Below are 20,857 nucleotides of genomic sequence, written 5' to 3'. Positions count from 1 at the left end.
AAAAGTAACCAAGGCAGGACTGAATTTCAGTGTCTTTGGAGGCTGTAATGAAGATGAGGTCTCTTTTCCTCACCCTTGCTCTTTCCCGTTTTGTTTCCTCCCCAGCTGTCTTCTCACTTGCTTCCTGTCAGAACTGTGACTGTCTTCTTTAATGGTGACAGACTCACTAATGCCTCTGTCCACTCCAGCGCCATCTTCTCTCCCAGGTGCACAGACTCTTAAACACATCTCTTCACACCCGTGCTCTGTTCAGTTCCCATCCAATAGCTTTTATAAAGAATACTCTTTAAAAACCCACAGACATAAATTTTATCATTTCACTTCTCTGCTAAGCCATTAACTATGAGGTCCTGTGTTTGATCCCCACCACCACCAAAACAAACAAACAAGCACAAACAGCCCTCAAAAACTAAACCATTAAATAGCTTGTGTGACTTTGATGTCCACATTCCAAACTCTCAGGACATCCCCCTGGACCTTCGCTGTTTAGTCCCCTACCTGCACTCCGGATCTGGTCTCCCGGGTCACCCGCTGTTTTAGTTTCTGTTTGCTGCAGTAAGCACAAGGATGCATTTCCCAAAGGACACCTGTGACACCAGGCTGAGAGATGTTGCTGGGTGCCGTCTCTCAACACTCCCTAGTCCTTCCCGAGAGACACACTGTCTGTGGTCATGGAGTTCTTGGTCGGGATCTGGTGAAGGCCCACTTCCTGGTTTGTTTCTCCATATATGGATCCATGAGTTTCTCCTCATTGTATCCACACCTGGCTGAGACAAAGCTCCTCTTCCTGTTTCTTCTTATAAGGTCACTAAGACCATTCACAAGGCTTCCACCCTCATGACCTGGTCACAGTTACTGTCTGTGACTGTTAATTGTGTGCATGTTAATTTAACTGAGTTAAGGAGTACCTAGTTAGCTGGTAAACCATTTCTAGGAGTGTCTGGGAGGATATATCCAGAAGACATTAGCATTTGAGTCAACTGATTGAAAAAAGAAAATCCTTCCTTGTCAGTGAAGACAAGCAGCATCCAATCCATTGAGGTCCCAAATAGAACAAAATGGTGGATAGAGGATGAATTCTGTCTTCTGAGCTGGGACGTTGGTCTTCTCTCCTCAGCTATCACATGCTGTGGCTTGTGTCTAGATGTCCCCCAAAGCCTCATGTGGTCATAGGTGGAGCTTTTTCAGAGGTGGTTGGATCTAGAATGTGTGACTGATTCATGTCACAATGCTAGGATTAAGTTTGCTGGGATGAAGGGTGTGAGTGCTGTCTGTCCTAAAGACATGTAGCTTGGATAAAATATAAGGGACAGAAAGAGGCTTTCTGCTAGTTACTTGTAGCTGGTTGCTGCTTGTTTTGCTACCTTCTACCCCTCCCCTCCATGAACTGTTTCTCCTCTGTGATGCCTGTCTGCCATGCCACCCTGCCTGGAGCCAGCTGATACTGGACTGAAACCTCTATGGACTGTGAGTTAAATAACCCCTTCTTCCCTTAAGTTTGGGTGTTGGATATTTTGTCTCAGCAGTGAGAAAAAGTAAGACAGACATCACAACTTCAGGGTCTCAGGCCTTTGTCCTCAGACTGAATTACACCACCAGATTTCCTGTTCTCCAGTTTGTATACCGTTTTTGGCCTCTGTAATCATATGAACCAGTTCTTGTGTCAGGTCTCCTCTTATCTTTTTCTGTCTCCCACTAGTTCTATTTCTCTGGAGAACCCTAATATACCACTCTGAGGCCTACCTCCTAATACTTTCCCACTGGGGTTAGGATTTCAACCTATGAACATGGGGGAAGGGGGAACAAACATTCATCCATAAAGAGACCTAAGGGGGCAGTGGCAGTCTATATAAAGGCAACCTTAATACACTGAGGCCTGAGATGGGAGTCACTGCTGCCTGACTGTCTAGGGCTACCACTGACCCACCAGAGCTTCATCTCAATTCTGCCATTGTGGGGACTCTTCCCCTAGAGGGCGCTCTCTTCTGCTGCTGCCTCTGCATGGGATGGGTCGTCACTCTTCCCAATGCTCACTTTACACCTTTCCTTTTCACTTAGATGAGTCATAAGTCAAATCATCCCAGTTTGCAAGTCACTTCCTCTAAAAAACTTAATCTGTTCTTTCAGACTGGGTTGGGTGCCCTGGTTTTGTTTGTCCGGGCAGCCTCAGTGTCCCCTCCTAGGGTCATCGTACTTCCAGTCCCATGTGAGCTTCTCAGACTGTGAGCTTCTCAAAGGCAAGAATAACTCAGCTCATGCCAAAGCCCCAACATCCAGCAAGGAGCCTGATGTCCAGCATGGGGCCAGCCGTGCAGCTAGTGCCTGCCGGGGGAAGGAAGGAGTGAGTGATCGAGGAAGAGGAGGTCATAGGTGGGAGGAGGGAAGGGAACACAGGAGGGAACGGAGTGGCTTGATGGTGAAACTAGAGAGAACCGAGAGGAGGACAGGAACACACTCACCTGACTGGCCCGTGAGCCTGACTTTGGCTTCCAACGAGGGGTGACCTTGTCTAGAGTGCTTCCTGGTCTCCCTTAGGGGAGGGAGGGTGTTGACTACTTGCAGGGCAGAACCGTGGGCACCTCAGGGGAGACACTGGAAGGGGGCCGCCCTGAGGTCTGAGCCCAGCTCTGTGCCCTTCCCCAAATACCAGGGACTTTTCCTTGGAGAATTTTGAGAAGCTATGTTTTCCTTTTGTTTGCTATATTTATATTTCATATCCTTCTCCAAATATAAAGAAATGACTCAACTCTAAAGAAAAAGCCAAAAGAAGAATCCTTAGAGAGCCTTAAAATGCTTTGTGTTTGCTACAAGACAGGCAAGGATTCTGTGTTCTCCTTTGCAGGGGCCAAGAAGGGAGACCGCGTGGTCAGAGCAGTGGCTTCAGGTCGCAGAGAGGAGGCAGAAGATTCATCAGGGAAGAGGGAGGGGCAGGAGGGCCAGGAGAGGGCAGCGGCTGCCCTTGGGCTGTGACCCCTAACCCATCAGGCATAGCTTCCTCCTAGCATCCCTAAGAAACAGCGCTCCTCTCCTTATCTCTTTAGATCCTCCTCTAATTTCTTGCTGGTCCCTGACCAGACTAGCGCCTTTAGTCCGAGACACATGACCTTTTTCTGAGGGCTCAAAACTTGGATGCACTGAGACTGTCACGCATGTAACAGGCCTCCTACAGTGGAGATGCAGCCATGTGCTGCCTAAAACCACGAGTGAGTTACTGTGGGCTAACTGTTGTAACCATCACCACCAGAATTTTAGTGGCTAAACACTCATGAGAAAAAGTTACTTGCATGCCATGAGGTTAATAAAGGCAAATATAAGGACTAGGTTATGGGAAGACTGAGAAGAAAGTTACTCACAGGAGGATTTTATTAGCGTGGCCTGAGTACAGCATCCACTTCCGCCCACGCCTGCAGGGTAGGATGGAGTCTTGTGGCTGCCACCTTCAGCAAGAGAGGCTGGGATATGCGACTGTACTCGTTTCCTAGGGTTTCCTTGTCCAAGTATCCCAAAGGAAAACAGAACTTTATTCTCTGGCAGTGATGAAGGCTGGAAGTCCGAGACAAAGAGTTGTCAGGGCCATGTCCCTGTTGCCCTGTGGGGAAGGACGCCTCCTTGCTGTTTTCCAAGTATGGATGTGGGTGACCACGCTAGTAATGCTCTCCCTGCACGGTGCTGCTCCGATTTCCACCTCTGTCCTCTTGCGGCCACCTTTCCTGTGTGGGTCTCTATGCACAATTCTGCCTTTGCTGGCAGGACACCAGTCACTGGGTTAGGGCCCACTCCAATTCATTATGACCTCATTTTGGCTGGACTACATCTGCAAAGAGCCAATTTCCGAGTAAGGTCACATGTACAAGTACTGGGGGTTAAGCTATGAAGACTGTTTTTAAAGGTACTGGGAATTGAACCCAAGACCTTTGCACTGAGCTACATCTCCAACCCCTTTTTATTCTCTTTTATTTTGAATGAGATAGTGTTTTGCTAAGGAATCAAACTTGTAATCCTGTCTCAACCTCCCAGAGTGTTGGGGATTATACGTGTGCACCACCACACCCAGCCTAGGATGTGAAGATATCTTTTGAGGGACAATTCAGCCCACAACAGCGGTCTACCTGTGTGTCCAAAAGTAAGAGAGAAATGGTTTGGCGAGCCCATCTCCAAACTGTTGGGTTAAGATTTTCTGCCAACATTTTGAGGGCATCACAGAACTGAGCCTTCATAACATTCTGCAAAAAGTGCCTTTGTAGCCCCAGACAGCTCTGACTCATAAGTGAACTTTGGAAGACAACCTAGCTCTGCAATCTAATTGCTTATACTTCCAGGAACTTTACCCCACTCAAAGATCTTATGATTTAAAAAAGGAGTATGTGTTAGATTTTGTAATACTATCAATGCTAATGGTTTAATAAAATAGAATAGGCCTATTAAAGTTAGTATAATCACCTATAAATTGCTTTGCCTATGAAATATGCTTGACATAAATCCAGGAAAGACTTCCCCCTGTTTCTGCATGGATCACTGTCATCTTGGCATTTTCCATTTCAGTCTTTGCTCATCTTACCACGCTTTACTAAGGGGCTGCTTTTCATGGAATCAGCTATGGTTGAATAAGAGAACGGCCTTTGAATCAGATCTTGTTCCTTGTGTTACCTTGGGAGAGAGTTGCCCAGCTGTTTCCTCTTGTTTTCTCACCTGTACTATGATGAGCTTTAGCCTCCCCCTTTGCAGTTCTGAGAATCCCATCAAATCCCTTCCTAATTATCCAGTGTCTGCCGCCTGCCCACAGCGCTGGGGTATGTCAGTGCCAGGAGAGACCTCTGTCCTCAGGAGCCAAAATGGGACTTAGGAATTATAAAATGTTATACAGGTTTCAGGTATTACCATCATTGCTGTCTTATACCTAGAGACTCCAATTTCTCAAATATTTTTTAAAAATCTTACTTAATATATAGCTCCTACGTAGCAGGAAGCACATAAATGAAAGAAAAATGTAAGATTTGAAAGAAAAGTATTCTGAAGAAATTTAACCATAAATTTAAATTCATGATAAATATTGACAATATTTGTTTATTGCATGTGAAGACAATTTCTAGTCCCTTGTTAGATACCAGGCACTGTGTTGGGCTCCATAGGGGATTCAGAATAGATATTGATGCTGCCTGCCAGGAACTCAGAATCAGGGGCTAAGAGCTGTGTTGTTAGCGTAGAAAGTGAGGAGGCACAGAGAGATCAACTGGAAGTGTCAGAAGAAGAGCCTGCCAGGGCCTGCAAGCATCTCCTCGACCTTCCTTAGCTGTAGAGCATTTATCTTCTGATGTCATAATTGGCCTAAAATAAAGAAACCTATTTCATAATTTATCTCCTGGTTGGGATTTTTTATTTTCTGTGTTGCATGTTGAATGGTCACCTCTGTGGCATGCTGCTATCAAGCCTGTGCAGTACCTTCACTATGTAAAACAAATGTGTATATGAAACTTGGTATTCCAGAGCAGCACTGCTGTGGTCCACATGTTTGTGCCCCTCCACTATTCCCACTGAAACTTAAATCCAATGGAATGTGTAGAAGAGGATGAACAGCTGGTAAGTCTGAGGGGATTAGTGACCTTATATAAGGAAGTATCGAGGCCCCCACCACACGAAGACACAGTGTTTTAGGTGTCACCTTGAAAGCAGAGGCTGGGCCACACCAGAGACCTTATCTTGAACTTCCTGGTCTCCAGAATTGTGAGAAATACATTTCTATTATTTATAAATTGCTCAGGCTCAGATATTTTGTTACAGGTGCAAAGGGACTGGGACAGACATTAAGCAGCCAGAAGGGAGTAGCAGATCGTCAGAATCAGAGGCTTGAATCCAAGTGCTTAAAGCCATGGACTGTGTAGTTGTTGTTGACACTGAGGCTGTGTGACCGTAGTCAGATGTTACTAATTCAAAGCTGTGGCCACATGAGGTGTTTTTGTTTTCAGTTTGCATTGCAGAGAAGCTAGAACACTACAATTATGCTTCTAATGGGCTTCCAAGCCCATGGACTGAAATGCACCTTCTGACTCTCACTGAAAAAGGATCTTAGCATTTCCTCCTGTAGATCCAGTAGCTACAGTGGTATTTCTTTTTTCTTTTTCCTTTGGTGATCACATAATTCCCTCAATACCTTTGACGATTAGTTTGGTTTTTCTCTGGTACCAGGAACCTAACTCACGACCTTGTGCTTGCCAGGCAGGCTCTTTTGCGGCTGAGCTAAATCCCCAGCCCCTGCCAATTAGTTTGAATGACCGCTGTCCTTGTCCAGAATATTATTCCTTCAGATAATTCCTTGGCTTGGGCCATCAGATTTCCAGACAGCATTTCCTGGTACCTTACATAAAATAGCATCTATCTCCCACTGTTCCTTATCTGACTTTCCCCTTATAGCAATTATCATGAAGAATTTCGTGTATCATCAAGTTCCTGCTAGACTTTAAGCACCATGCTCACAAAAACGTTCCCTCTTTCATTCACCACTGTGTTCCTGGGGGACAGGGCAGTGCATACTTACTGGCACATGGGAGACAGTCACTAGATAAATACTGAGGAAAGAAGCCAGTTTCTGGGTGAGGGTGCTCCCAAGCAAGGTTAGGTGAGGGGAGCTCCCTGAGGAGCGATGAGGGAGTAGGGAAGGGAGGGTGAGAGGACAGAGGAAAAACACCGGTGTGACAGGGAATTGGGTGAGACTGGAGATGACAGTCAGAGTGGGGCTTCTGGAGGCTTCTGCGGAAGTCCCCTGAGGGTTTTGTCTTGGAGCAAAAACTCCGATTGCCTCTTTGGCCTGGCCCCAAGCGCCCCTGGGGCGATAGTAAGAGGACCATGTTGACAGAATGGGTTTGCTCAGACAGGTGTGAAGGAAGGAGGGCAGCAAGACAGGGTAACTTCAGGTGAGGATGTGGGAGGGTCTTAGGGCCAACAAAGCAGAGGGAAAGAGCAGTTAGGAAAGAAGGTGACTTTTTGTTGTCTACTCCGATGGAAAGGTGAGTTCCCAACTTTGCTAGTCATTTTCATGTAAGAAATGGTTTAAAGACTTTCCCGACTGAAAACTGTGTATGTCTGCAATAGCAACGAAAGGGTGAGCAACAGCAGCACGTGCACAGAGGCATCTTCAGTTCTCAAAGTGCACGGACACACGTTATCTCCTTCAATCCATACTCAATTTGTACATCTAGGTATTCTGTGTACCCTGCTTCCGCATTTGTTTTCTAGGAATAGGAATAGCGTGTGTACATGTGTATGTGTACAAAACATGTAGGACTTCCGTTGTATCCACAGATATGGCCACCTTGATCCAAGAGATGAAACTAGGCTTCCTGGGGGCTGGGGATTTAGCTCAGCGGCAAAAGCGCCTGCCTGGCAAGCGCAAGACCGTGAGTTCGGTTCCCGGTACCGGAGAAAAAAAAAAAAAAAAAAAAAAAAGAAACTAGGCTTCCTGTTATATAAGCAAATATTTCTTTTCTTGTCAAGAATGTTTCTGGAACTTTATGCTGCAGTATCTTTGAGAATAGAGGTTGTGTTTTTTCAACAGTTCGTAGAGAGAATTAGGTGCAGGAAATTATAAAATGTTTCAATTACATGACTTCCCCATGCTTGTACTACTCATGGTGTCTTATTTCTGTCTTTAACAAAACTTGGTTAATTGCTGCTCGTGAACCATGCATCGTGTTTGGTTCTAGGAAATTGAGCGATCTCCCACTACCCAAACACGCACACTCACGCACCGCTGGCTAGTGCGCATCTGTAGCGTGGGGTTACAGGCGCCCCTTCTACGCAGCCTGTGGAGTGCTGGTGCAGGAGGTGGAGTGGGCTGGCCGGTTCCTGCTTCCTGGGGAAGCCATGCTCCTCACTTGACGGCTGAGGTCATCTCTGAATGGAGTTTTAGTCAAAGGAATAGCCTCCTGAAAATGTCAGTTTCTTATATTCCCCCGAGGACACTGAGATGCACTGCTGAGGTCCAGGGACCCAGTGCATGGTGTCCCCTCCCCTCCTGAAGCACCTGTAGGATGGAGACCAAGTGCAGCTTTGTGCGTGGGTTGAGAGCTGATGGAATCAAGGGTGTGTCAGACGCCAACCTAGCAGAGTTCCCAAATCATTCCTGGTGCCTGGCATTCTTTTTTCAAGGCTTTTTTCATTGTAGCCATCCCCGCTGGTAATTGGTTGAATCAGATTTAACAATGCAGTCAGATAAACAGTTGTGGCAGCTGCTGCCATGGCAACATCACCGTCCTCACCCTCACGGCGGCGCGCGCCCCTTCCCCACCCCTCCTCCTCCCGCTCTTCCCTCCGGTGCTCGCAGACTCGCCAGGGCTCTGTCCAGGCAGCGGGGTGGATGGCTCAAGCCCTTTTCTTCCCAAACCGTGCACAATGATGAGCGAGGATGCAGCTCAGAAAAGCGACAGTGGAGAGAAGTTCAACGGCAGCAGCCAGAGAAGAAAAAAGCCCAAGAAGGTACACTGCAGGAATTGGGAATGTCTGCGTGTGTGTGTGTGTGTGTGTGTTTGTGTGTGAGATATCAGCAAAGCTATGGAAACCACCAAGCGTTAGGAGTAAGGAGAGCCTACAGCAGCGCCAAGCCTAGCTTTTTGAAGAAGCAGGTGCAAACCGCTGCTCTCTGAGAACAGTCAGGACGCCCTGGTTCATAATGGAGCCAGTGCCTGGTGCATGGAAAGATAAGGTGTGTGCAGCGGTGGGTTACTGAGCCTTGTGGATGTTCCTGGCAGTGCCTGGGTACAGAGTCATCTCATTTTGACAGTGAGTTTGAAAGCAAGTGTGGGGCAAGGTGGATGGTGAAGTTAAGGGTGGATTTTTGGCCAGATGCTTTTGCTGAGCGATGGTCCTGAGGTGGCTACACAGCCAGTGCCGCTTGGTTCCAGGCTACATGCATTCTTCCTAAGGAGAAAAGACTGTTGTGACAGGAGAAATATGATCCCCAGCGTGATAGTTCTGAGGTTTGCTTAGGTCCTTTGCTGTTTTCTCAGACGTTAGGGAGATCGCTTTCAGTGATTACGATAAACAGCTAAGGATTATGTGGGTGGGGAGGGCCAGGCACACAAAGCAATCTGTCGGATTTCTTACTCTGGCACACGTTCCCACACCCTTGATTTTCATGGAAATGATACCAATGAGAAACAGCAAGCACAGACGCAAACTATCGGCCCCACCCAGCGCCACACTTCTTTCTTTATGGCCTGACACCGGGTAAACTGTTGTTGCCTCCCCTGGCCTGAGCCCTACCTCTGAAAGAGATGCTTAGTAAAGAATTCTCCTAAAATCTGTTTGGATCCATGGGCAGGGTATTGATGTGATTCTAATGTATATGAATTCTACTTTAGATGGTTTGTATATGGAATGAGCAGATTGCAAAAATAATATTCACAAGTGACTGGCTTTTATTTTGCTCCTGTCGTGTTTGCATTGTGCTTCAAAATGACAGATCTCTGGTGTACTGAATGTGTCCTAATCTAAAAAAAACTAAATGATTTGAAATCTCTGATATTTAAAAGATTCCTGTATCTGCAAACAAGAGGGTAGTGTATTTTTATGATGCTGTGTAACTGGGTGAAAACAAGGATGCCCACATATGACAATTTTTAAATACCAGTGAGAGGATAGGGATACAATTTGATAAAATGGGTGAATGCACACGGACCGTTGGTAGAATGCCCTTTTGTACCTAACCATTCTGGGTTGCCCAGTACTGGAATAGATTTTCCTAAAGTATTACCTAATTGATCAGCATTTTTAAAAAAGAAAGAAAGACAAAAAAATAAAAAAGAAGAGGTGGGAAAAAAAGGAATTCTGCTTTAATCCATATTATCATTTCAGTATCCTCTTAATTTCTCTCTCAGGTCCTTGTGCTACATTAGAAGCAATATACTCAGGGATACTAGAGGAGGGGAAAAATGTGTCTTAAGGAGATTTGAGGCTCTGACTGGTGATACTAACTTCGTATGACCAAAGCCATCTTGAAGTATTACAGAGCGCAGAGATGACAAAATTATCCCGTGTAATAACTAAAGTATGTTGAAGCTCCACTTTCTCAGACGGTTGTATTTTAGAAGTACATCTTATTCCAAATATACAGCCGAAATGGTAGCAGTTAGTAGCAAGGTGTAGATATGTGCCCCTCTCCTTGTGCACACATTCAGAGTCAGACTAGATGAGCTGTTAAAGAACTGTGAACTACCGAGTGTTAGAAGTTATTTCACCTGAAAGGAATTGCTTTTCAAAGGGAACTAATTGCACTATAGAGCACACCCTCAGCTTGGTAAGTCAGACATAAATGGGTCGGATCTCAGTTCTGCTGTTTAGCATTGTGCTTGGAGAATATCATGACCAGGTACTCTTCTGTGCAAAGGGGAAATCGTACATACCTCCTGGTACTTTGTGAGGATTAGAAATAAAGGGCACAAGATTCCTTAAACCATACTTAATACACAGTTGGTGGCATTAAGTTCTCGGTGTTATTACTATTTTCTTACATGGATGTCATTTATTGAAATAAGCCATTGAGTAAGAAAGCCTGTTTATACCTTGGAGAGCAGCGGAAACGGCAGAATACAGTATTCATACTTAAAAGCCAGTAGTTGTTTTTCAAAATGTCAAAAGTCATGTGCTGTAAACTTTTTATCTCACACAGATTTTTGAGCTTTACATACATGTACCCTAGGGCTTTATTTATTTATTTTTTAGGACTTTAGATTAGGGCTCCACATTATATGCAGCAGACAACTTAAATTTTTTCATTTAAAAACTAGGTCATTAAATGTGCATTGGTGAGGAAATAATAACCAAGAGATAAGCCGCCCTAATAAGCCGAAGGCCTGAGAAAAGCAAGAATTGGGGCGTAGTCAAGGCTGCCTTCCTCTACTCAGGTGTCTGTCTGTGCACTAGATACTCGAGGTGAGTCACTGTGGGTTTCTGGGGGGTCACCCGGGATTAGGGACCACCAGGCTCACTATGGCCTGCGCATAGTTCTGCCACATTCAATCCTAGTCCTCAGAAACCCACCCCCACCTCTAGTAAATGCATAGCGGAGGGGCTGTGGTCGCTTGCTTATTTCATACCTTACTAGATGGGTTCTTTGGAGGGAAAGAACCGAAGGGTCTCTTGCTCCATGACCCACAATTTGGGAAATGAACTCAAAAGAGCAATTTGTTGCAGCAGATGTTGGTGAGTGCCTTGGGGTAGACATTCTTGCAGCCTTTCTTAAGACTGTCTGTGTTGGCTCCGCTGAGCGGACCCTCAGGGACCACCAGGGATGCGCATGTTGCTGGACTCAGACTGTTTGGGGAAGGGGGTGTCATGGGGGATGAGAGGGAATCTCAGTAAGAGGTGCCATAATAACTCACTGGCCACGGGCTTCGGTTCCAGGATCTGAGAGAGAGATACTAGAGGGATACTGGAACCCAGCCTGGGCAAGAAAGCGGTGTTCATTCTCGGGAGGGGGTACTCTCAGGAGGCAGGGACAGTTCTGTGGCTGTGTCTGCTGAATTATCGCCACCAGAGGGCAGACGAGAGCAGCACAAAAGCTGTAGCTGTCAAAGCAGCAGCAATGTCTCATTTCGCAGGAGGAGGGGGCATTTGGTGTCTTGGAGCTTGAACAATGTCTGTGTTTTGTCTGTGCTCAGGGGTGGAGAGGGCGGGGGGGGGCGGTGCTGTTTCTGCCCTGCCCTTCAGGGTCACAGAGTGGCCTTGTGTGACGCTGCTGCTCCCTGAGATTTTTGCGCTCCGTGTGAGGACACCAAGGCTCAGCTGGTCCCACCAGGGCAGCTCTGCTGCTCTTCTTTTTCTCAAGCTTGAATGCAAAAATACTGTCACAGAGAGAGAGAGAGAGAGAGAGAGAGAGAGAGAGAGAGAGAGAGAGAGAGATTGATTGCTTAGTATCAGACACTCTTTAGTGTCCGAGGAAAAGAAACTGTGGGTGGCAAAGTTGCTAATATTTCAAGAAGCAATTGCCTTAGAGCTCAGTTATTTCATACAAACAAGTATTTCGCAAGATGCCGGTTGGTGCTGACGGCGTAGTGAATGGAGGCTGCCCCGAATGTCAGCTGGGGTCTGAACTAACAGGAAGCTTTGGGAGCTATGGAAAATGTAACAGTGTAAAAGACTTTTGAGCTTGTCTTAAATTCTAGACAGCTTTGTAGAAGATTCTTACTCCATACAATATTTTGGCAGATTAGATTAAAACTATCTATCTATCTATCTATCTATCTGTCTATCTATCTGTATATGGGTGGTACTGTGGTTTGAAACTAGAGCCATCCCACTGAGCTACACCCCCAGAACTTTTTAATTTTACTTTTGAGACAGGGTCTCTCTTAAGTCCTTAAGTTGCCCAGGCTGGGCTCAAACTTGGGATCCTCCTGCCTCAGCCTCCCAGAGTGCTGGGATTACAAGTGTGGGGCACCATGTCCACCTCCCAGGACCATATTGTTGTGCAGCTATACATATTTTCCAATTTTGGTCCAGTGCATGCCAGAGAATATATGGTAGAAAAGGCCGCAGGAGTCTTTGGTAATTTACATAAATGAAAATGGAAAAGTTGAATGTCAGTCACACAGGGCAGTCATCTGAAACCTGTAGGCTTTGTAAGTGCTTCTAAAACACAGAGATAAATGATATAGCTTAGTAACTATTTCTTTCATTTGGCCAAATAACTACATAAAGATAAAAACAAGATGGAAGCATTATTATTTTTACCAGAATAGTAAATAAAATGGCTTTGTAGGATATCTTGCATTCATTGAAGATTCCTTCATCTGGACCATTAAAATATTTATGACTATTGCACAATATTTTAGTTTTATGTATATTTTATTGCTGTGTAACTTGCCACTTCCCAAGTAGAGAGACATTACCAGATGTGTGGTTGAAATGTTGCACCATAGAAATGTGAATGAGAAACATATGAAAGGCTTTATTTTTTTCATCTGCTTCAGACAGTGTGGGCTGCTTCATGGAATCAAGTAACAGGTCCAGCATTTAGATGTCCAAATAGTCTTGTAGTCAAATCAGTTTTGAATTTGAGTTGGTGCCTTATCTAGTTCAGTCAAGCCTAGAAAGATCTTCATGAATAATTCAGCCTGAATAATGTCCCCGTTTCTTGTTTTCCAAATAACTTACAATTTGCCCTTTAAAAAAAAAATCCATTTGTAACTGAAAATAGTATAGTTTGCCTGAAGACAGCAGTACCCCATTGCCAAAGGTATTTAAAATGGCCATCTGTCATTTTATTGGGTGGAAAAATCTCTAACCTATATTCTGTGATTTTTCTTTCACTGTCTTTCTGTTTTTATTGTCTCCTCATTATTATATAGATTTTTCCATTCATAGTTCTGTATATTAGTAATCTGGTGGTGACAACTACCAGAAATACCTGGACTGCGTAATTCGGTTCTGGGTAATCCAGTTCTTTGGACTCACTTTGGACCTCCTGGAGCAGAGCACTGGGGAGTTTTTTCCTCAAGCACACTCAAGTCTGGAGATATTGCTTGAGAATGTAGTCAGCAGACATGAAGCTGAGTTCTCCTAGAAAGATGAATCTAATTATGGTCAGCTGTATGATGTTATTCCTTGGCTCTCATAGTTAGTGTCTATTTAAGTCTAGAAGGTGGCAATCCAAGAAAAGCATTTTTTTCCTGTGATGTTTATGTTAGAATCCTGAAACTGCATTGGACATTCTATCTCATGTAATCTTCAGAATAACTCTCACTGGGTATTACTGTCCCAGTTTCATAGACGAGGAACTAGATTCTAGAAGACTCTGTAGGGATAGTGCTAGAGAGACAATAGATGCTTCTTCTACTACTCAGCCAATGATATATTTTGAACCATTTCTCCCAAGGAGAGCAGGTAGATCTGGTTATCTTTGAAGCTGTCCTCCTATTCTTCTCCCCAGTGTTGAGTCCCATTGTTATGGTTGATGCAGTGTGTCAACTTGAGGAGTCTAGAAGCTTAACTCAGTAATTCAGCAGTTCTACATCCAAAGGACATGCCCTTGCTGCTCTAGGATGTTCATTGTGTCAACTTGAGAAGTTTAGAAGGTTAACTAAGTGATTTAGTAGGGGGCCACGGTCCTTACTTTGTGAACCTCCTCAGCTTGTGGAAGAGGAGGGCATGGAGATGGTGCTGGTGTGCGCTGATAGACATATACAATATAGGGAGGGAAAAGAGGCTTGCTTCCCCTAAATTTTGTTCCTGCTCCTTTTGCTATCTTGTGCCACCTTGAAGTGTTGGCCCTGCGCCATGCCACTCTGCCTTGGAACCAGCTGATTATAGACTGAAACCTCCACAAACTGTAAGCTAAATAAACCCTTCCTTCCTTAATTTTGGTCATTGGGTATTTTGTCACAGCAATGAGAGAAAAGTAACCAAGACACCCATCTTCTATTATTTGTTCAGATTCTCCAAAATACTCACTCTGGTTTATGGAAATAATATGCAAAGGCAGTTTCTCTCATGATTATCTATATTATTCTCCCAGGAAGCACTCCTGGTTTTCCTCTTTCTGCTTCCATAGTTTGTGACATATTGCTGTAGATGTTCCTATTAGTCTTTTTAAGCAATATATTGGAATTTGAAAATTCACAAAAAAAATGGAACAACAAAAAAAAAAACAGGCACCTTGTAGGGTTTAAGCATACTCAGTTACATCAGCATAAGAAATTGATCCTACTTTCACAATTTTATCTCTAGTCTCTTGAGAAACTTTTGTTTACTAGGATATTCTCAGTAATTATTCTATGAACAGTTCTTTTTCATCGCTCTTTTTTGAGTATTTGAAGTTTATTTTTCCTTCTTTCTAAAGAGACATAGGATTGCACATTGAAATAGGTTTAACATTTTAATCCATATTTGTTTCTGTCTCGCCATGATTCAGAGCATGCTAAATTATAAATATGCTTACAGCTGTGTTTCTTTACTGCTTATTCTATTCTAATTCCTGTTAGTAGTGGAAACAAAACTACCGCTTATTTTTACCTCATTGGACACTGGCAGGACTTGGTTACGTTGAATGAAATTGCCACTTCAACTTCCTTTGACTTGACAGGAAGGAGTTAGGATTGCTACTAAGTATGACAATCTTTTGATAGAAAAATTATAATTTAAAAAAAGAAAAATTATAATGTTCTAATATACCTGAGACAAATAAATATTACAGAATATTTAAAAAAATTAGTTAACACCTCCCAACTCTTGAGAAAGAGAGCCAATTTTCTTTTTTTTTTTTTTTGCAGTACCAGGGATTGAACTCATGACCTTGCGCTTGCCGGGCAGGTGCTTACACCACTGAGCTATACCCCCAGCCCCTAAGAGAACCAATTTTCAGAAACTTGAAAGACATGGCAAAATATGATCTAGTTAATAATGTAACTAAATTTAGAGAGCCAGATCTTCTTACATCATTGGATTTGGTTTTTATAGATGTTTTTCTGTTAGCTCACAGACAACTCTCATCTTCCATTCACTGGTTTGTGTCTGTACTTCTTAAAACAAAGACTTCGACTTCTAACATTTACTCAGTGAACTTGTGTTTCTAAGAATCAGCCTGGATTACTGCATTTAATGTTTTGGTTGTTCCTAACACATAGCAGTTTCCCTCAACTCAACAAATTGGTGTTGGTTTCCTGGGTGTGTTATGTTGAGTTAGATTCCAGGGCATCACTGGGCTGAAAGGCGATATTTGATAATGTCATGGAATTTATAATCTGAATAGATATTTCTAGCCAAGAAAAATGAATAAGCACCAGAGAAATAGTATAAGTGTTACGCAGTACTGGTAAATATTATACAAAAAAATAAGCATTGTGTTTTGCAGAAATAAATTCTTTAAGCGTCTGCAGCAGGATAACTGGTCAGTGTGACTTAGTTAAAACGGGAGCCCCATAAATGGGTAAGCAGTAGCGCCAAGCCCTGAATTATGGCTACTCCTTGAGCTTGAAGAAAGAAGGCAGTTTTAATAGAGCAGTCCTGGCCATCAAGTCTAAGTCACGTGAGAGGTTAGAAACAGTTACACTGCAGAGTCAGGAGCAGCGTGAATACACTCTGACATGCCGGCCTTTGTCTCTGACCCTGGGTCAGCTCCAGGCTTCGCGGAACCCATCTTCTTTTGGGGGAAGAAGTCATCTTCTGTGACTTCCTATAGCATGTTTATTGACTTCCTAATCAGCTAGTTTATTGATGAAGCTCTGTCTCATATAATTTCATGTTTGTAAATTATTTCTAGAATTAACAGTAAATTCCAGTAAATAAGACTACAAAATAGAAGGATGTGGTTTTTTTTTTTTAATTATCTAAATAATCAGCCTGCTTCTTTTACCTTATGCAATGCTGGTATGGGTAATAGCTAATGGTAATAATCTATAACAGATACAAGAGGACATAAGATTTTGTGTATTATCTGAAAAAAGCAGGTTTATTTTTGGCTATTGTATATGCTGTCTGTCTTGGTTACTTTTCTTTCATTGCTGAGACTAAATACCCAATGCCCAAAATGAAGGAAGGAAAGTTTTATTTAGGTTACAGTTTGGGGAGGTTTCAGTCTATGATCAGCTAGCTCCAAGGCAGGGTGGCCTGGCATAGGGGCAACACTTCAAGATGGCACAAGACAGCAAAAGCAGCAAGAGCAACAAGGGGGGAGCAGTGGAAAGAGCAAGCCTCTTTCCTTTACATTGTATGCAAACTACCTGCCCCAGGGCGGTGTAGCTCTCGCACCCATAATCCTAGCACTGGACCATGGATCAATCACAAACTCTAGAAGCCCGCCCCATGACTGCATGAGGTTTTAGGGGGACATCTAGACATAAACCATAACACTGTCATAAGACCACATTATTTTAACATTGTTAGATTAGCACGTTGAAGCGTTTAACCTGGATTTCTTGGATTTTCAAGTTCTTAGAAGAGAAATTCCTGACTTCTCCCTTCTTTCTACTTCCTAGTCTGGCCACAGGTTTCTGTAATGTTCTTTATTTGCGTTCACAGGCTGGCAGGTGACCCAGGGCTACTCATTTTACCATTGGCTACTTTTACTTGTACCCAGGATGTAAGGAGAATGTAACCACTTCCTCTTCAGAGAGTATTCAAGTTTAAGGAGAAAGAAGTAAGGAGTGTTTTGGAGGTAGAACTGTAGAACCAGAATTAACTGTAGGGTCAGTGTTGGTACTGAGAGTGTGAAGAAATTCAATTAGCTATAGACCATCCTAGAATGTTTTACCAAGTGTTCATAAGCCGTACCTTTTAATAAGCATTTTCATGCAGTAATGTAATAATTTACCATAGTGCTCTTTACCCATATTTTTTTTTTTAAGTTTTTTTTTTTGGTAGTACCGGGGATCAAACTCAGGACCTTGCACTTGCCAGACAGGAGCTTGTGCCACTGAACTAAATCCCCAGCCCCTTTACCCACATTTTGAACAATGAATATTTCTACATGGTAGGCTGAACCAAATTAGGTGAGATAAGTTTTATTTTTAAACTTATTTTAGGTATTCTACGTTTTATTTTTTTTAAATTTGTTTTTAAATGATATATAAAAATTGTATGTATTTCTGAAGCACCACGTGATGTTTAAGTACCTGTATTCACACTGCAATGTTCAAATCAGGTTAAACATGTCTGTCTCCTGCAACATGTCTCATACCTTTATGGTGGCACCAGGAACCATCCATTCAAATCTGGTGAGGGCCCATTTCCAGGCCCAAGGATGATAGCTTCTTGCTGTATTCTTACCTGGTGGAGGCGGAAGGCAGCTCTCTGGCGCCTCATTTACAAGGGCATGAAGGTCGTTAATCCTTCTCAGGGTGACTGCATCCTCATGGTGTGGTTACATCCCAAAGCTGCTATTATCACATCAACCGTTAGGTTTAGACATAGCACTTTTGCGGGGATACAAACATTCAGATTACAGCAGTCAGCTCGCATTTTCTGACATTTAATCAAATCTGTATTAGATGGTGTACAACCAAACATGATTGTGTAGTATTTTCTACACAGCTGACATAGTAAATAATGTGTTTTCTTAAATCAGTGAAATTTAAAAGAATAGGTCTAAGTAGGAATTTGGTGTATGTACTTGTTGTCATGAACTATAAGAAATATATTTAATACTTTTTTATGTAATTTAGGCTTTAGGTGACCTACCACACATGATCATTTGAGTAGAAAAGTTGTTCAGATTGACTGTATACATAGCCAATAAGAATCAGCTCTGTAGTGTTCTTGTAGTGGTGTATAGAGCATTCTTATAGGTCATTCTCTGTCCCAGGACTTCATCCTCAAAGTACAGTGTTTAGAAATTAACAATACTTTTCAGTTTGTGATTTAGAGCAGTGGCTGTCAAAAGGCTTATTGTGAATTATCCATTTGTTTTCAGAATTTTAGACTATTCTGTAAGCTGCATTTGAAAAGCATTAATAGAATGTGCATACGTAATACATTATTTAACTTTGAGACTTAGCAAAATGTCCATATGTGAAAGTTCTGGGATCGATGGTAACTGGCTTTTGGTTTGTAGTTTTCAGCTATTTAGGACAGAGCACTAATGAAGCCATGGCCGCTGTCCTCCTCAGGAGCCAGTTCTCTTAGTTTAGTCTCACAGGCAGGGACTTTCTTCTTACCTGCACAGGATAGCTGACCAAAGTGAGATGGCACAGACTGGTACTACTGCCAGATGTGTGCCACCCAGCTGCATTACCAAAACAGACACTTAAAAATGGATATTCTATCAACACATACTTATGTGTCAAGATTATTCCACAGTTGCCACTTAAACGTGAGGGAGAGCTCTGGTCTTGTTTTGATAGCTTGTAATATCTGAGGAGTAATGATACCAATATGGCAAAAATAGGATAGTAGCCCTCTATGGTATTGTGATGAATTTCACCTTCGTCTAACTCTGAATACACTGTATTTTGTTTCAATGAGCTGAACAATTTCACGATAAAACTTTTTCGTTAGGAAGAAATAGTTCACTCTACTAGAGCAACATTTTCCAAATTAGTAAACAGTAGCAAATGTTGAGAATATAGTCTATGCACCTATGAGTCATTATGCTGAGTTCCACAAAGATTGTTTGATTTTATCTTTACAATAGTCTACTAAGTGCATACTCGGTTATCCTCATATTAAAGATGAAGGCACCGATGTTTAGAAGGGTTAAAAAGAACTTCTGTCACTGCATCCACAAAGCTACTATCTGATATTGGGTCATTGTTATTTGATGTTATCCCAGGTCAAACTGATTCCTCTATCTGACACCAAACCCTTGTGCTATGTGAATGAAACTGTTTTACACAATTGAAATGGGAGTAAGAATGAAAGAAATGGGGATTTTCTTTATGTCCAAAACCCATCTCACTAATACGCCTTTACTGATTGGTCAGGGAATGTAGAAAGCTAGTTTGATTTTCTTTCAAATATAGTTTAAAACAGAAATATAAATCAAAACAGGAAAATGTTTTCTATGCAGTTGTTGATTGGAATCATGAGATGCTTTGAGAAGACTGAAGTCGGACGTTGCCTCAGTCTTTGCTGCAGACACTGAAGAATGAGGCTTTATACTTTGGTATTTCCATCTGTACTTCAACTATTTTGGTCAAATGGCTGACACTTTTCACACAGCCTCTCCACTATAAGGGGGAGTTTGTTAGTGAGACCATGTTGCTTGTCCTAACTCAAAAGGTCACTAATCTATCATGTGCTCCCTAATCTTATTACACAGCAGGAACCTCTTTCTAGTTGTTAAAAAGTCAGTAGGAGCTACTGGGCCCATCACATGGGGCAGTCAGGCATTTGTCCACTGGCCATGTAGGAGGCTGCACTTTAAGCTCTTTTTTGAGTAGATCGAAGGCATGCGTGACCTTCAGAGGCTTCTACACTTGATTTGCAAAGGTGGTGCTTGGTCCCCAGCAACAGGTTCTGTGTACTTTGACAGAATGCCTTGGTGAGATAAAAATTTACTGTTGGAATAATTTTCTGAGTCACTTGCCATCATCCAGTGGAATTTCTTCCCCTTCATTGCATTTTCCTAGTCATAATTTGAAGAGATGATTAGGTAAACTCTTTTTTAATAACTTGCCCATCTGTGAAGACAATCAGCTGAGTGGAAGTATTATTTTTCCTGCAAAGTAATCCATTTCTTCTCTTCAAAGGCTATCAAGAGATACTTTGGGTAGGCTACCTATAGAAAAAGGTCAAGAATTTGGGAGAAATTTCACACACACACACACACACACATACACACACATGTGTTAGTGTGAGTTTCAGATATAATACTATTGGAAAAGGTCTATAAACATCAGAGTGTTTTAAAAAATAAATTGTTTTAATCATATTCTGTATTAATCACACTGAAAGTTCACATAATGTATTATCCTCATTCTAAAAACAATGCTATATTCTACATAGCTTTTAGATTTTTGTCTAAAGCAGGATCATTAATTTGGAAACAATAAACTGAATTTCAAATATTCAAACAAACTTTTTTTCCTCCTAGGAAAATTTGACTATTTTCATTGGTGTATGTCAGGATCTATGAGGGTGGCCTCATCCTTCAAGCCAGCACCTGGATTATAATACGGCCTAAGCTATACTTCAAATACCATACGTATTTCAGTTTAATACTTTAGAACAAAAGTAATATTAATGTACATTTTAGACTTTTTACTTTGTGAAGCAATATTTAAAATTTATTACAAGGTGATCTAGGACCAATAAGATTTGGATCTCATTATATTCTTTATATTTTCTGACTGTACAGCTCATTGTATATTTGTAAGGACACCTTTCTTTTATAGTATGTTTATATAAGATATTTTCTAAATCCTTTCTATAA

General features: G+C 42.5%; 1 protein-coding gene across 2 annotated transcripts in view; it reads left to right on the top strand.

The window, feature by feature from the left end:
* Nucleotides 1-7,482: 7,482 nt before the first annotated feature.
* The window catches only part of Ank2 (ankyrin 2, neuronal), a 313,838-nt gene continuing 300,463 nt past the window's right edge, over nt 7,483-20,857 (top strand). Inside the window, exon 1 of one of the 2 annotated variants that reach the window (XM_005397083.2) lies at nt 7,483-8,469. In XM_005397083.2, coding sequence (XP_005397140.1) covers nt 8,386-8,469 — 84 coding nt within the window. In that variant the 5' untranslated portion in view covers nt 7,483-8,385. The remainder of the gene's footprint in view (nt 8,470-20,857) is intronic. The other variant, XM_005397085.2, reaches the window with a different exon arrangement.

This window comes from Chinchilla lanigera, unplaced genomic scaffold (assembly GCF_000276665.1).
Source record: "Chinchilla lanigera isolate Chin_1 unplaced genomic scaffold, ChiLan1.0 scaffold00056, whole genome shotgun sequence".
Lineage (NCBI taxonomy): Eukaryota > Metazoa > Chordata > Mammalia > Rodentia > Chinchillidae > Chinchilla > Chinchilla lanigera.
This window is presented reverse-complemented; position numbering and strand designations above follow the sequence as displayed.